The sequence below is a fragment of the Mesocricetus auratus genome, unplaced genomic scaffold (assembly GCF_017639785.1).
Source record: "Mesocricetus auratus isolate SY011 unplaced genomic scaffold, BCM_Maur_2.0 Super-Scaffold_100023, whole genome shotgun sequence".
Taxonomy (NCBI): domain Eukaryota; kingdom Metazoa; phylum Chordata; class Mammalia; order Rodentia; family Cricetidae; genus Mesocricetus; species Mesocricetus auratus.
In genome coordinates, this window is record NW_024429204.1 from 18,008,328 (window position 1) to 18,022,380 (window position 14,053).

Sequence of the window (14,053 nt, forward strand, 5' to 3'; positions counted from 1 at the left end):
CCTCCCAGATACTCACCCCCAATTCTCCATCCCAACTGCAAAGCCTCTAGTTTTAATCTACTGAGTTCAGTTACTGTGGCCTACACACGTGTGAGTATAGGTATAGGACCATTCCCTGGCTTATGGGGAACCTTCCAGAGACCACATCTCTAAAGAAAACTCTGTCTTCTCCAGCATCCGTCACCTCCCAATAGCCCCTCAGCTAGGAGTGGGGCTCTGTGAGTCCCTCCATCATGCACGTTGGAACCAAACACTGGTTTGATTATGTGTAAGTCGTATGATGCGTGCGTCTAAAGCTGCTATGACTTCGGGTGAACCACAGCCCTGGCATGTCCAGAAAATATCATTGACTAACAGTCTTCCCCAGTGTTTGGCTATTCCAGTCCTTCTGTTCCCTTTTCCATGATGTTCCCCAAGCCTTGGGAGGAAGGAGTGTGACACAGATGTCCACTTTGGATCTAAACACCACAATCATTTACTCTCTGCATTTTGAAGAAGTTCTGCATCTGTGTTAATTGGCACCTACTGCAAAAAGAAAGTTCTCTGATGAGCGTCAAAAGCTGAACTAATCTATGGGCACAGAGCTAAATATTCGTAAAACACTATGATACTGAGTCCTTTTAGCAAAATAGTAGTAGAAGATTCTCCCCTTTTGTCTATGATCTACCCAGCCAGGGCTTCTTGGTCCACTTTACAATACCAGGTATGAGTTCCATCCTGTTGAGTGGCCTTAAATCCAAACAGAAAACAGTTGACTACCCTAATAACATGCATGCTACTAACACATGAACACCCTAATAACATGCATGCTACTAACACATGAACAGGTGTGTTTTGTGAAGCACACAGAGTTCACAGTTGGATCAGACTGTTGGGTTTTCTTCCCTAGAACCCACACAGCACCTTCTGGCACCATGAGAGCTAGATGATAAGAAGGGAGCTTCTAAGTCTGTACCGGCGTCGTAATTTCTCCATGTCTTGTGACCTAAGCATAAGTCTCTTCAGGGTCTGTCTTTCTAAGCGATCACTGGTTTGGACTTGGGAGGAACCCTACATTTCTCTAATCCCTGAGCTAGAGGGCATGCCAACACTTGCATCTTTCCCAGTGAAGACCAGCATGCATAGTGTTCCGTGGGAGTCAATACACTTTGGGAGGCTAACACTTTAATTAGAATGCTCACTTCTCTGCTCTGTCAGGCATGGCTGTAGCTTCCTCTCACTAGGCTGCTCAAGAATAGGGAAATGGGGAAACAGGCCTGCAGTCCCAGGAGGCTGAGACATGAGGATTGCTGTTTGAAGGCCTGCTTGGGCTGTGCTACAGTAAGAGCTCAAGGCTAGTCTAGACAATTTAGTGACTCCTCTCAAAGGGAGAGTAAAAGTGCATTCCAATGGTAGAGCACTTAGCTGGTATGCATGGAGTCCTAGTTTCCACCTCCAATACTGCAAAAGAAATTAATTTTTTCTTTGGGTGCATAGGTATGGGATTTGAAATCTCTTCCTATCCCCCCCCCAGGCTTTAACAGTGTATTTACATTTGTTTAAAATCTCAATGCAGTCTCTGTTTACCAAATGGACTGGGCTATAGAATATGTTTAGGCTAGTGTATCTGAAGGAGACCTTCTGTGAGAGCAAGATTTATGCAGGGTTCTTGTGCATTTTGGAGGAGTGTCTAGAAGTATTTATATGTTTTGGCCAAGCACATAGGCTAAGATCCTGTGTGGTTACACAGCTAGATTCCTTCATGATTCCTGAAGCCCTAGAAACAGCAAGTCTGAAGATTTGGTTGAGTGAGTTTATTTGATTTATCTATGCATAGAGCCCAGTCTTGGCGAAGAGTTCTGAAGCAAACCTGTTAGGTTAGTGTTTGAGTCCTTTGGTTGTAAAATTATTTCTCTTAAAATCCATATCTGAAATCAGACTTTTAGTAAATAGTTTTCTTTTCACATATGTTCATCTTTAAACGTTTAGAGCTATCATAAAGTGATGTGCTATCTACACTTGGATTTTGTGTTCCCCTCTCCCTCCATTTGGAAGCAAAATTTTGAGGATGCGTCTGATGTTGGTTATGAAATTGACCTGGATGGGGAAGGAGTTATTTTTAAAATCTGATTGTCAGGGATATTCATTCAATATGAAACCATGCATCTTTTAAAGAAGACTTCATGGACCAGGTGAGCATTATCTTAGGAAAAGTATTTGAAGACAGTACCATCTGGCCTAAACATAAGGAGATACCATTCACACGAAATACAATAGTGGTGCCGCGTAACTGTGACATAGCTGCTCTGCCCGAAGGAAGAAAGAGACGTACTTTTCTCAATCAGCCATATCTTAACTGAGCACCTCCATCGTGCCATTTACCCCCTCAGCTTGACCAGCACTTTCCATTGCCATCTGCAGAGATGATTATGAAAGCAGGAATACTTTTAGTCGCTAAAGGGAGCAATCTGTGGACCACCTACAGAAGGAAAAATCAGGGCAGGCTCTCATGCCTACTCTCCTGGGCACAGAAAACAAAAAGTCTTTCAGGGGCCGCAGAGAAGGCAGGAAAAAGGGTCCGTTAAAGAAGAGCCACTTGGGGGACTCTGATCTATTTCGTCAGGTGATCTGAGTCTGGGGGATGGTTACAGTCTAAAAGAACTGCTTATCAGGGACAAGTTTTGGAAGAAGTAGACAGACATAGATTGAGACCCTTTTAGGAGACACAGCGTGCCAGGTTGCTCTGATTAGACAGTGGTAGATATGGGGATACTGAAAGAATACTGAGAATAAAGCCTTCATGACTATCCCGGTTCTGCTGTAGGATGCTATCAACAATAGCAATAATCTTGGCCCTCTGTTGACTGTCAGTGGACAGAATGTTGGGATCCATAACCAAAGTCACTGGAAAACCCCTGTTTTTATCTTACAGCCTCGCACCATCACTTGGTGGGTAGTGTAGGGAAAGGATGACCTCTTTCATGAATCTGGTGCCAACATTACCTCTGAATTTACTGAAAGGGAAGGAGGTCTTGAGAAATAATAAAAAAGAGAAAATATAACCTCTTCTAATAGTTCCAGCTTATTCTGGCTTTTCCCAAGGGGAATCTTGGACTCTTAGAGACAACTCTTATTCAACTCTGGGCCTAAAGCCATAAGCAAGTCTAGCTAGACTTCCCGGAGTAAGTTTCCGCCTCTGCCGTGGAAGCCAACAGACTAGCTTGTTGAAAGTGATGGTTCAAGCTTACATTTGCAGCTAATTCAGTCAGGCATCCAGGTTTCACTCGAAGCCATTCCAACTAAAACATTCTGGGCCTTCCCTCCTTTCTCCTATAAAACTTGCACCCCTGCTCATGCTTCCCCCACCCATATCCCCCTTTCTTCTTTTCTTTGTATCTGAGTTCAAGACCTTTTGCATTATCTTCATACTCCTCTGGTGTGTGGGCAGTAGATTTCTCAGTCTCTACCCTACACATTTATGTGGTCCTTAGGAAAATCAGATAGAATAGGTTTGTAAGATAGGTAAGTGGATAGATAGATAGATAGATAGATAGATAGATAGATAGATAGATGCATGGATGGATGGATAGATAGATAATAGAGATAGATGACAAATAGATAGACCTATATATGGATAGATAGAGAAATAAATAGACATGGATAAATAATAGATGATAGACAGATATAGATAGATAATAGATAAATGGATATATAGGGAGAGACAGATATAGATAAATGGATAGATAGATACATAGATAGACAGATGATAGATAGGTAAATAAATAGATAAACACAGGGATAGAAAGAGACAGATTAATTATAGAAAGAAAATGGATGATAGAAATATAGACAGTTGATAGAAAAAATAGAGACAGGTGATAAAGATATATATAGATAATTGATAAATGAGAGATAGACAAGTAGATGACAGTTTAGATAGATTGTGAAAGAATTAAAAGTAGCACAGAGAAAAGAAAAATAAAAGACAGCCTCTTTCCTAATTCTGAGCTCCATTTCCTCCAAGTTTAACTTTCTGGCCAGCACCCAAAGAAAAATTTTAGAATTATGCCTATCTTCCAACTTGTTTTACCAAAAATTGAGAGAAAGAAAATACACCGATGACAAGGAAACAGTTTATGGCCCATTGGAGAGCAGTTCCTCAGTGCACAGTGTGTTAGTTTTTTAATTCAGGGCAAACCTATGTTGGAGTCCTTCCTTCTCCAAAGCTCCCTTCATCCTAGCGGTTGAGCGGTAGCTGGCCTTCCTTAGCTATAAAGCATGAACTGTTATGGAGTGCGCTCTGCACCTGGATGCATTGAACTCAGGTGTTGATAAAAAGGTCTGTGGGGAAGAGCACACACCTCACTGGTAACCAGGTTTAAACCCAGGTTGCATGGTGTGGGACCAGTTACTTCATGTCACCAAGACGCACTTTCATCATCTATCAGTCAAAAACATAATATGGAGTTGTAGAAATTCATTCATCTGAAGCACTTCTAATGGCATGATCTTAAGGTAATATTACTGGTATCCACGGTTTTTGAGGTCAGCCTAATGAGTCACAGCTTTCTGTAATGCTTGTGCTTAGTAAATTAAGATGTCTTGGAAGATGGTGAAGAAGTCAAGAAAGTATATATTTTTTTAAATATTTGGATTCTACCTTGAAATGAACCTTAAAGGATGCTTCTTGATTTTGTGGTTTTGATGTACACAAAGACTGTATTATATGGAATGTTCTGTTTCATCAAAAATGAATTTGACTTAAAATGTACTTGAGACAATGGACTTGAGTCAACTATTTGGATGGATTTCATTCCTGTCATGAATATTAGGCAGTGATGAGAGAGTCATCTAAAAAATACTTTGTGAAATACTAGGCTTATGTAATGAGCCCCTTGGGCATCTTCCTCTCTCAGAAAAGGCAAAGAAAACTGTTACCACAAAACTGGTAGCCAGAATGATTGGATTTTCTTCTTGTGGGTCCAACTCTAGATGGAGTTTTATAAAAATCTCAGGAAAACATTTGCACGGTCAGCTACAGTGAGGATAGTTTATGCAACTGGGAATTGGATGCTTATTTTAATTAAAATGTCAGTAAGCCGCTCCATCAAGTATGGAATATATGCAGATGTCTTCTGTTCCCTTCTTTAACTCCAGGATATCTATGAATACTAGGTAGTGCCACACCCATTGCTCTAGACAGAGAACCAGGAGGTCTGAAAGTTAGAGGAACTAAACAATGACCAAAACTGGATAGTGCAGGAGCCAGGGGTTTAGCTCATCTCTCTGGCTCCAGCAACTGTACTTTGTCTTTCCACTAAATTATGTAAGTGAAGATAACTGTGTGGTTTTGTGACTGAGAAAATCTTTCAAGAAGATGTTTAAGTAGCAGGACTCTAACAAGGAAATTGTCACACTCTGCACTTTGGTGGCAGGAATCTAATCTAGGTTACTTTCTTTAAAAAGTAGGAGTTGATCATTCATGAAGCTGCATGTGTGTGATTCTAACGTTGGGTAACAGTTCATCTGTGCACATCTGAGAGGGAGCTTCTGGGGGACTTGCTTTCCTGCTCTTGGGTACGCTGGTGAAGCCCATTCTTAGACATTGACTTTGCCTTCCTCTTGAAATGATGTCATTCACGGTAGGGCCAGATGTTTAAGGGTTTGTGAACCAAGAGATCTACCACCTCAGTCATCAGGTGGTTTTTGTATGTTTGTTTTGCTTAATGCCCAGATCCTGCACTTAAACACCAGGTATTCAGATGTAGAAAGCCCTTAAGGCAAGACATAGGAATGCTTAGACTTAGCTTAAAGATTACATACCTATTTAAGTTTTTGCAATCATTGAATAGTCTATTATACAAGGTCTATTGTATGCCCAATTCAGTTCTTTGGTATGTACAATATTGTTGATGTGTTATTTTTAATTATCTGAAGTTATAAGTATGAGATATTAAAAAACTATACAATTATATTATTCTAGATTGCATTAAATAACATATTAAATAGTGTATGTGTGCACATTGTGCATATACTATGCATTCACACATAATTTTAATGTGTGTGTCACTGAAAATTCCCCATGAGGCCTAGCACAGCATGGTGCATAAGGACTGGTCTTTAATCTCTGTCCCAGGCCAGTGTTTGAATAGCCTGTAGCTTTTTGCTGCTTGATCTTTTTGTCTGGTAGTACTAATCCTTCGTGGCAAGTGGCAGTCGTATTTCTGGTGGCCAACTGCCACACCAGTCTTGGCAGTCCAGAACTGGACCATAGGGTTGAAATCATGCATCACAGGGTTGTCTAGCCCTTGCTTCTTGACAGCTAACTCACTAAATCCGGGGTGGCTCACAGACCCTACTTCAGCAATCAAGAAACCTTCAGGGCCACCCATATTACAGAATCTTATATAGCTTAAGTCCGTGATCTGCCATTGCAGGCTTCATAAAAAGCATATCACTAGTGAGTCAATGGTTCTGCAAGATGTTTCTGAGACATTCATAAACACATACACCCTGGCTTCTCACTTCAACATCTATTACAAATCTAGCTGTGAGTAGGTGGGTTTTATTCCACAGATGCTGCAGGCTCTGGCCTAGAAACTATATATTTATTAGACATCTATACTTGCTCTAATGTATGCAAAAGGGAAAGTGTAAACGGAAATTAATAAATATCCAATGAATTTGCCATAAAACGTGCCTTGCAGTTTTTATGCAAGAGTGCATTTAATGTTCATTGGAATATTAGTGACTATGAAAGTAAATTCTAAATTAGTTTTTTTTGTTGTTGTTGTTGCTGACAAATCAAAGCCAATCATAACTTAGTGGATTGCTCATAGCCAAATATTTCTAAAACAAATTATAAAGATGCTTTTAAGATTTTAATAGCAAGAATTATTTAATGTGGGCTGTGGGTGTATGTTAGTATTTTGAGGTAGGAATATCAAAAAAGGCAAAAATGCTTGAAGCCATGTCAACAAACATCTATGTTTATGGATGGCTGACTTCATGCACTTTATAAAATACATCTTATAAAGTGTACACGCTTTCCAGAATTTCATTTTACCAAGTTTGTTGTTTTCCTGAGATGAAGGGGGGGGGCTGAGCTCTGCCCTAATAAGAAAGAAGTAATAGATTTTTCTCAGAGTGAGTTACATCAGGAAATGCAGTGGTCCCCGGAGACGGAAATGGACACCCTGAACGTTACCTGTTGATCTGGAAGGTACTATAACAGAATACTTAAGGGTAGATGATTTATAAAACAGATTTATTGGGTCACAAATTTCAAGGCTTGGAAGTCCAAGGTCTAGGGCATCTAAGGCCTCCTTGCCTGAGGCATAACATGGCAGAAGCCATTGAACAGTGAGTGACAGTGATTTAGAAAGAGTGACTCATTGTTGTGACAAGACCCCTTCCACAATGACCATGTTCATCATTCGCAGGCCTAACTACCCATTACAGGTCCTAGCAGTAGGGCTGCAAAGGGAATTTGGTTTCTTTTTTATTATTACTTTAAATTTTTTATTCATTTTACATGCCAACCACAGTTGCCCCTCCCTCTCCTTCTTGCTCCCCCCATCCACTCCTCAGAAAGGGTAAGGCCTCCCAGGGGGAGTCAACAAAGCCTGGCACATTAAGTTGAGGCAGGACCAAGCCCCTCCCCCACAGCATCAAGGCTGAGCAAGCAAGCACCCTGCCATAGGGAATGGGCTTCAAAAAGCCAGCCCATGTGAGAGTTTGGACACATTTTAAACCATAGCAAGGTTCAACCATTCTGAGTGTGTTGGCCTAGATGTTTGCTCTTCTGTGAATGCTGTCCTGTGTCCCCCCTGCCTGAGCTGTCTGCTTGCACTGCCTGTCCCTTGTGTATTAGCATAGATGTTGCTAATGTCATTCTGCTGTCTGGTAATTCACAGAACTTTTGAACTTGTCTCTGTTGCCAATCTAAACCTTGAAGAATGCCTAGCCCACCATAACCGTGGAAGTATTTCTAAATGTGTGTTAAGTAAGTCAGGAGCTTACAAAACCAAAACTATTGAAGAGATCAGTTTACTGATGATGATTCTATTTTTTTTAAATGTTATTTAAACTAGAAACAATCTTATTTCACGTATCAATCCCAATTCCCTTTCCCTCCAATCTATTCTTTTTTAATTGTGAAGTCAAAGCTGTGAATCCTTTTATTTTTTTTGTCTAGGATTAAGAAGACATTTGAGGAAAATGCCTTTGACTTTGTCTCCAAGGTGCTGTTAAGGCTAATACTCTTTTAACTTATAGATAAAATTTAATGGGGAGGGGGTGATAGAAATTGGAAACTCACAGTAGCCTTAAGAATTAATGTTCATTTGTTCAAATGCTTTAGTCCAATTAAAAAAAAGTGACAGATTAAAATCCACTGTGATTATATCTCTGTCTTATGGATAAGATCAGATATAAAATCTACTGTTTTGGGTACTGTGGGTTCCCTGGCCAGATCCGTTTCACATAGCAAATGTGCTACATCCAACAGCGGCCAAAAGTTGCTCATTTCCTGAGAAAGTTATCCTTGGAAAGGGCATGTTAGCCCCTGGGCCATCGCTAATAGGGGCCTGTAAAATCTTAGCCTGAGTTGCCTCTGGTGTGTAATTCACACTCCTGAGCTCTCCCATGGGCTCAGACAGACCAAACTTAAGATGACCTACATTTCTGCCTGCCTCCCCTCTCCTGCTTCCCTCCCTCCCCTACCTTTCAGAACCAGCCACACAGAGATGCAGAAGTACTTCTAAGAAACCGCCCCCAGGAACTTAATGAAATGGAATTGTGACTTCTGACGTTAGTTGAGTCCATATCTGGGGATGATAGGAAGGGCTGAACACTGCAACTCAGTCATGCAGTCCTTGCTGGAAGGTGCAAAGCCCTAGGGTGACTGACCTCCAGCACCATGAAAACCAATGAAAAAGACTAGGAAGGAATGACTCCAGCATTTCCTTCTATCCTACACACCGCCAGACTCAGTACAGCTCCAATTACCTTTTCCTTGTTGAACGTGAGCAGAGTACTTCTGGAAGCGTTTATCAATGGCTGTTCTGTGTAGCAGGAAGGAATTAGGAAGGTCACCCTGAATAGCACCCACTTTCTACCCTCAATGCAGGATTCAGCCATGTCGGCACCTGAACATGTCGTCTAGGCATAGAACTCGGAACTAACTAACTAGTAAGCATCTTTCTCACTCACTGGGTACCGGACTGAGCTCCAGAGCAGGAACCACATTTCACTGTTTTCCCTCCCACATGGAGCAGGCAGTGTCTATAAATCAGGCGAATGCAAGCTTGCATCAGCGGAGAGCAGAACACAGACTATGAATTTTTCACATGTCTTCCCCCGTGGTGGGGAGCAGGGTGTGAATGCATTATTTCCTGCTAATCTTCTGGGGAATAATGCAAGTTTATGCCATTTTCCTCTTAGAAAATATGTCATGGATCAACTCTGCTTTTGACTAAGCCTGTCTCTGTTTGCATTAGAAATCTTCTCCTTCCCGGCACTGTTAGAGCAAGGCAGCTGTTTGGACCTTGGCCACTTCTCCTTCTTGTCAGGTGCTAGAAGACATTGAAGGCAGGAACCAAAAGGAACCCTTTTAAAAATGTTTTCGTATATGCCCATCATCTACCTTGGTCATATTTTCAAATTTTCTTTGGCATTTTACTTTTTTTTTGTTTTGTTTTGTTTGGTTTTTCGAGACAGGGTTTCTCTTTATTGTTTTGGAGGCTGTCCTGGAACTCACTCTGTAGACCAGGCTGGCCTCGAACTCACAGAGATCCGCCTGCCTCTGTCTCCCGAGTGCTGGGATTAAAGGCGTGCGCCACCAACTTGTGGAGAACTTCATTTATCCGTACAATCCATTTTGATCAAATCTCCCCCTGTACCCCTCCCAACTCCTCTGCATCCATGCAGTTTTTCTCCCTTTGATTTTTTGCCCCTCCCCGCACTGGGTGTGCTTAGCTGGAGTTGCTTTTTGTGAATGATGTGGGACCACTGGCTGGAGTATGGGTAGCCTATCAGGGCTCACAACCCTGAAGGGATGCACTCCCCCTACCAGGCAGCCATCGCGGCAAGGGGCGGGGTTTCGTAAGCCCTCCCCATACAGCTCCAGGGGGTCTCATGTCCTCCCCTGGCCCTCCAAGGGAACCTCCACACAGGTAGCACACAGACACAAGCATACACACTCGCATAAGGAAACAAAAATAGTTTTAAAACTTTCCTACATGAAACATTTTCTGTCCTTTCTTACATTCAAGTCTTCTCACTTACAAAGCGAGACTGTGAGGTCCTGCTTATCTCTCACATATTCTGGCTATGCGTGCCCTTTTCCTGGGAAATGCCACCTCTAAAATCCATTTAAGATAATTCATTCATGACAAGGCCTCATTGGGCTGTTCTTGATCTTAACATGTATCCAAGACTGGTGTCAAACTTTCATATCTCCCTGCCTCAGCCTCCTGAATACCGAGAGGCATGAACCTCCAAATGCTGCTAAAATAAGTTCTTTATTACTCTCCATGTACGTGCATGCGTGCGTACATGCGTGTGTGTGTGTGTGTGTGTGTGTGTGTGTGTAAAACTTAGTCTGTGTCAGGACTTATCCTTAGAGCATCCTCAGAATTTCCTTCCAAGAAAAAGCCTCACCATATAGCTCATATAGCCCTCAATCTCATAATGTCTCAGACTTGGCCCTCTGAGTGCTGAGATTGTAGGTGTATACCCTCATGCCCAGGTCTAACTCTAATTATTTTGATGGAAGTGAAAAACCAGAAATATTATAAAACAACAATACCATATGTGTCAATCTTGGACAATGGCCATAATGACCCTAACATATAAGTGGCTTTGTATGCAGTGCAGAACAATAAAATAAAGTCAAATAACGACTACTACTTGTCCACAACCCGGACCAAGCAAGGGTGGGTAGAGGAGCAGAAGGAGTCTTTGCCTCACATAATCACTTCAAAGTCTGTGTGCCTTGGAGGGCTCCTCAATGTTCAGCCTCTAAAGTTGCTGCAAGAGGGGACTAGAGAGTGGAGGATCACTCACAGGAAATGATTATGAGCCAAGGCTGGAACTGGCCCCCTTTCCTGGCCAGTACTCAGGCATGAGCCTCCAGCTGGACTGCCAGGAGGCTGCAAAAACGAGGCCAAGCAATGTGCCAGGCAGCAAAGGGAAACCAGAAATAGAGGTGAGCTTTAACCTCGCTGGCTAAGACTCACTGGCATCGTGAGGGTTGAGTCACCTGGCTGCCTCATCTATAGTTCTCCCACACACTCACTCCATGCCATCCATCTGTGGCCATCAGGACTCCCCTGCTTACAGCCATCCACAGCCTTATCTGGTACTTTGTGGTGGAAGAGGTGATGCTAATGTGGATTCTTGTGAGCTAGGAGAGAAGAAAGGGCAACCTACTGCAAAAGTGGGGGGGATTTGTCAGAGAGAGGGTTGCGAGAGGCAGCAAGGACAGTAGTCAGGGTGACTTGGGCTGGGACCTGGGGTTCCAATATAAAATTTCATGGTGAAAAGTTTACTTGTCCCTGAAGTCAGAGGTAATATTTTGAAAACTTCTATGAACTTATAAAATTTGAATTGAAGATTCACACCAACTGCATCAGAAAAGCCGACATTCACAACTCAGCTAAGAGCAAGTCATCCCAACTGTTCAGTATTTCTGACACTCATAAATATAGCACATAGACACTTATCCAATATCTTGGAGAGAGGATTTTTCAAGAAACATCGTTTGTATTGGGGGGACTGCTGTTGTTTCTTTGTTTGTTTCGTACACTTAAGAAATGGAATGGGAAGTGGGCATGTACCCAATGGTGAGCCAACTAGAGTAGACACTCAGTGAACTTTCCCAGATCAAAACTGTCACCACAGCTGGTCATCCTGTGCACACTCTCCTCCAGTCTGCTTCTCAAGAGCTAAGAACTGCAAATAATTGTTCATCCCTTATTGCAATATAGACTCCCCATGAGGGATACTCCTCACCCTTGACTCATGGATCCTGAATGACAGTAATTCATTTTTTTAGGTGCAGACATTAATTAAAAAGAATTGAATTCATTTGTTTGTTTATGTTTCACTTAATTAATGTCCTGAAAATAAGCTCTCATTTAAGTTGGTAAGTGGCATTTCTCACACCTACGGTGTTTTCACTTGGGTGCCATATTGAAGCCAATAGACACAAAACACTTGCCAGGAATAAGTCCCACAAGGGTTTAATGGCAATGCATCCTTGGTAGTCCAGAGCAGGTGGCAGAAATCGTGCCTTAGATGTTGAAGGGAATTTGAGGAGCCTCTTCTGAAAGCCATATAGCAACTACTTGGGTGACATGCCATTTCTTTTTCACAGGGATTTCCTGGGAAGGATGGTTCGTCCGGTCCTCCAGGGCCACCTGGGCCAATTGTGAGTATTTCTAGAAACTTCTGGGATGTATTCTACTTTAAAGCCTTTATTTCCTTTGCAGAGATTGCCCTTTGCTGGGTTTTCCAGCTGCCATTTTTGCTACTGTGTAACAACACTTTACCCGTTGGTGTAACAACACTTTGCCCATTGGTGCAGACCCGTAACACCCTTTAGAAAATAACCCATCTGGAGGGTTTGACTATTCACTGAGCCAATTCTAATGTAAGATTGTCTGCATTCATGTAGTTGTTATTACCTATAAATAAGACTTGGAATTGATAGAACCACACCTGACCTATTCTATGGAGACTTAAAAACTACTCTATTCTTGCTCGTTGGGCACAGGAATGAGCAATGACTCCTGAAACATTGGTGGGAAGGGAAGCTGTTGGAACATGCATTGTTAACCCTGTTTGAAAATTGACTGTGATCATATATATGAATCTTCACCTTTGTCCCATTTCTCGCTTCCATTTTAGGGCATTCCTGGAGCCCCTGGTGTCCCAGGGATCACGGGCAGCATGGGACCACAAGGAGCCTTGGGGCCACCTGTGAGTATTCAATGATAGCTGGTCAGGATATATGTCCTGTCATCATTTGTATGTTTGAATTTACCAGAATCTCCATGGAACAGAAATGTTCATTGAGATGCCAAGCATTGTGGCACACACCCTTGATGCCAGCACTTGGGAGGCAGAGGCTGGTAGATCTCTGGGAGGCTAGGCCAGCCTGGTCTACAGAGCAAGTTCCAGGATACTGAGGACTCTATAGAGAGACTCTGTCTCAAAAAAAATATATATATAAAATGTGTTTATTCAGGATTGGACATTAAAGTATCCCATGAATGAAAGTGGTTAGAGTTTAAGATTGGGTTGTCTTCACACTATAGCTATTGAACCCTACTGAAACAGTCGGCCATGCTGTTGTTCATATGTGTCCCCATGGCTTGTTTTGGATTTGCCTAAGTGAATTCAGTACCATACGTCAAGGTTGGGTACAACAGCTAAATGTCAATCAAACTTGACTCCCCAGAAGGACAAACATAAAATTGGAGACATTCAAGGTTTTAATGAAAATGGGAATATATTTGTATACCTTACATTCAATCAGAAAGCACATGCACACAGAAGTAAACAGTGTAAATGCAAAGGGTGGAGTCTATTCTCCCGTTTACCTTCCTGATCTCTTCACTGGCATTTAACTGTGACCAGTGGGAGATGGTAGGGAACCAAGGGATGCAATGCCACTCTCACCAAAGCCACACTTCGCGTCTTCTGTGACTTGGAAGATGCACACTGTAGGCTTAGCGATCAGCATCTGTGCTGGACCGAGTGACTAGGAGACTCAAGCAGCTGCACTGCTGCGAAGGCTGCCCTGCTGCAAACCTGCAGGGTGTGACTCATGGTGGAAGGGCCCAGAGGTAGGGATAAGTCTGAATTCTATTGCTACCAAACAAGCCACCACAACACTATCATCCTACAGTTCTGCAGGATGGAAGTCTGCTGCTGATCCCATTGCATTAAGAGCAGGTTTCTGGAATTCCCTTTCTGGAAGAATCTAGTTCTTTGACTTTTCTAGCTTCCAAAAGTTGGCCACATGCCTTGGTTTGTGGCCACTTTCATTTTCAACTCCAGTAACGTG

The 14,053-nt window shown here is 42.3% G+C and overlaps 1 protein-coding gene across 3 annotated transcripts in view; it reads left to right on the forward strand.

Moving 5' to 3' along the window:
• Col14a1 (collagen type XIV alpha 1 chain) overlaps positions 1 to 14,053 on the forward strand; it is a 196,317-nt gene that overhangs the window by 152,489 nt on the left and 29,775 nt on the right. For all 3 annotated transcript variants that reach the window (XM_040730425.1, XM_040730423.1, XM_040730424.1), the window contains exons 41-42: positions 12,359 to 12,412; positions 12,892 to 12,963. In XM_040730425.1, coding sequence (XP_040586359.1) covers positions 12,359 to 12,412; positions 12,892 to 12,963 — 126 coding nt within the window. The remainder of the gene's footprint in view (positions 1 to 12,358; positions 12,413 to 12,891; positions 12,964 to 14,053) is intronic.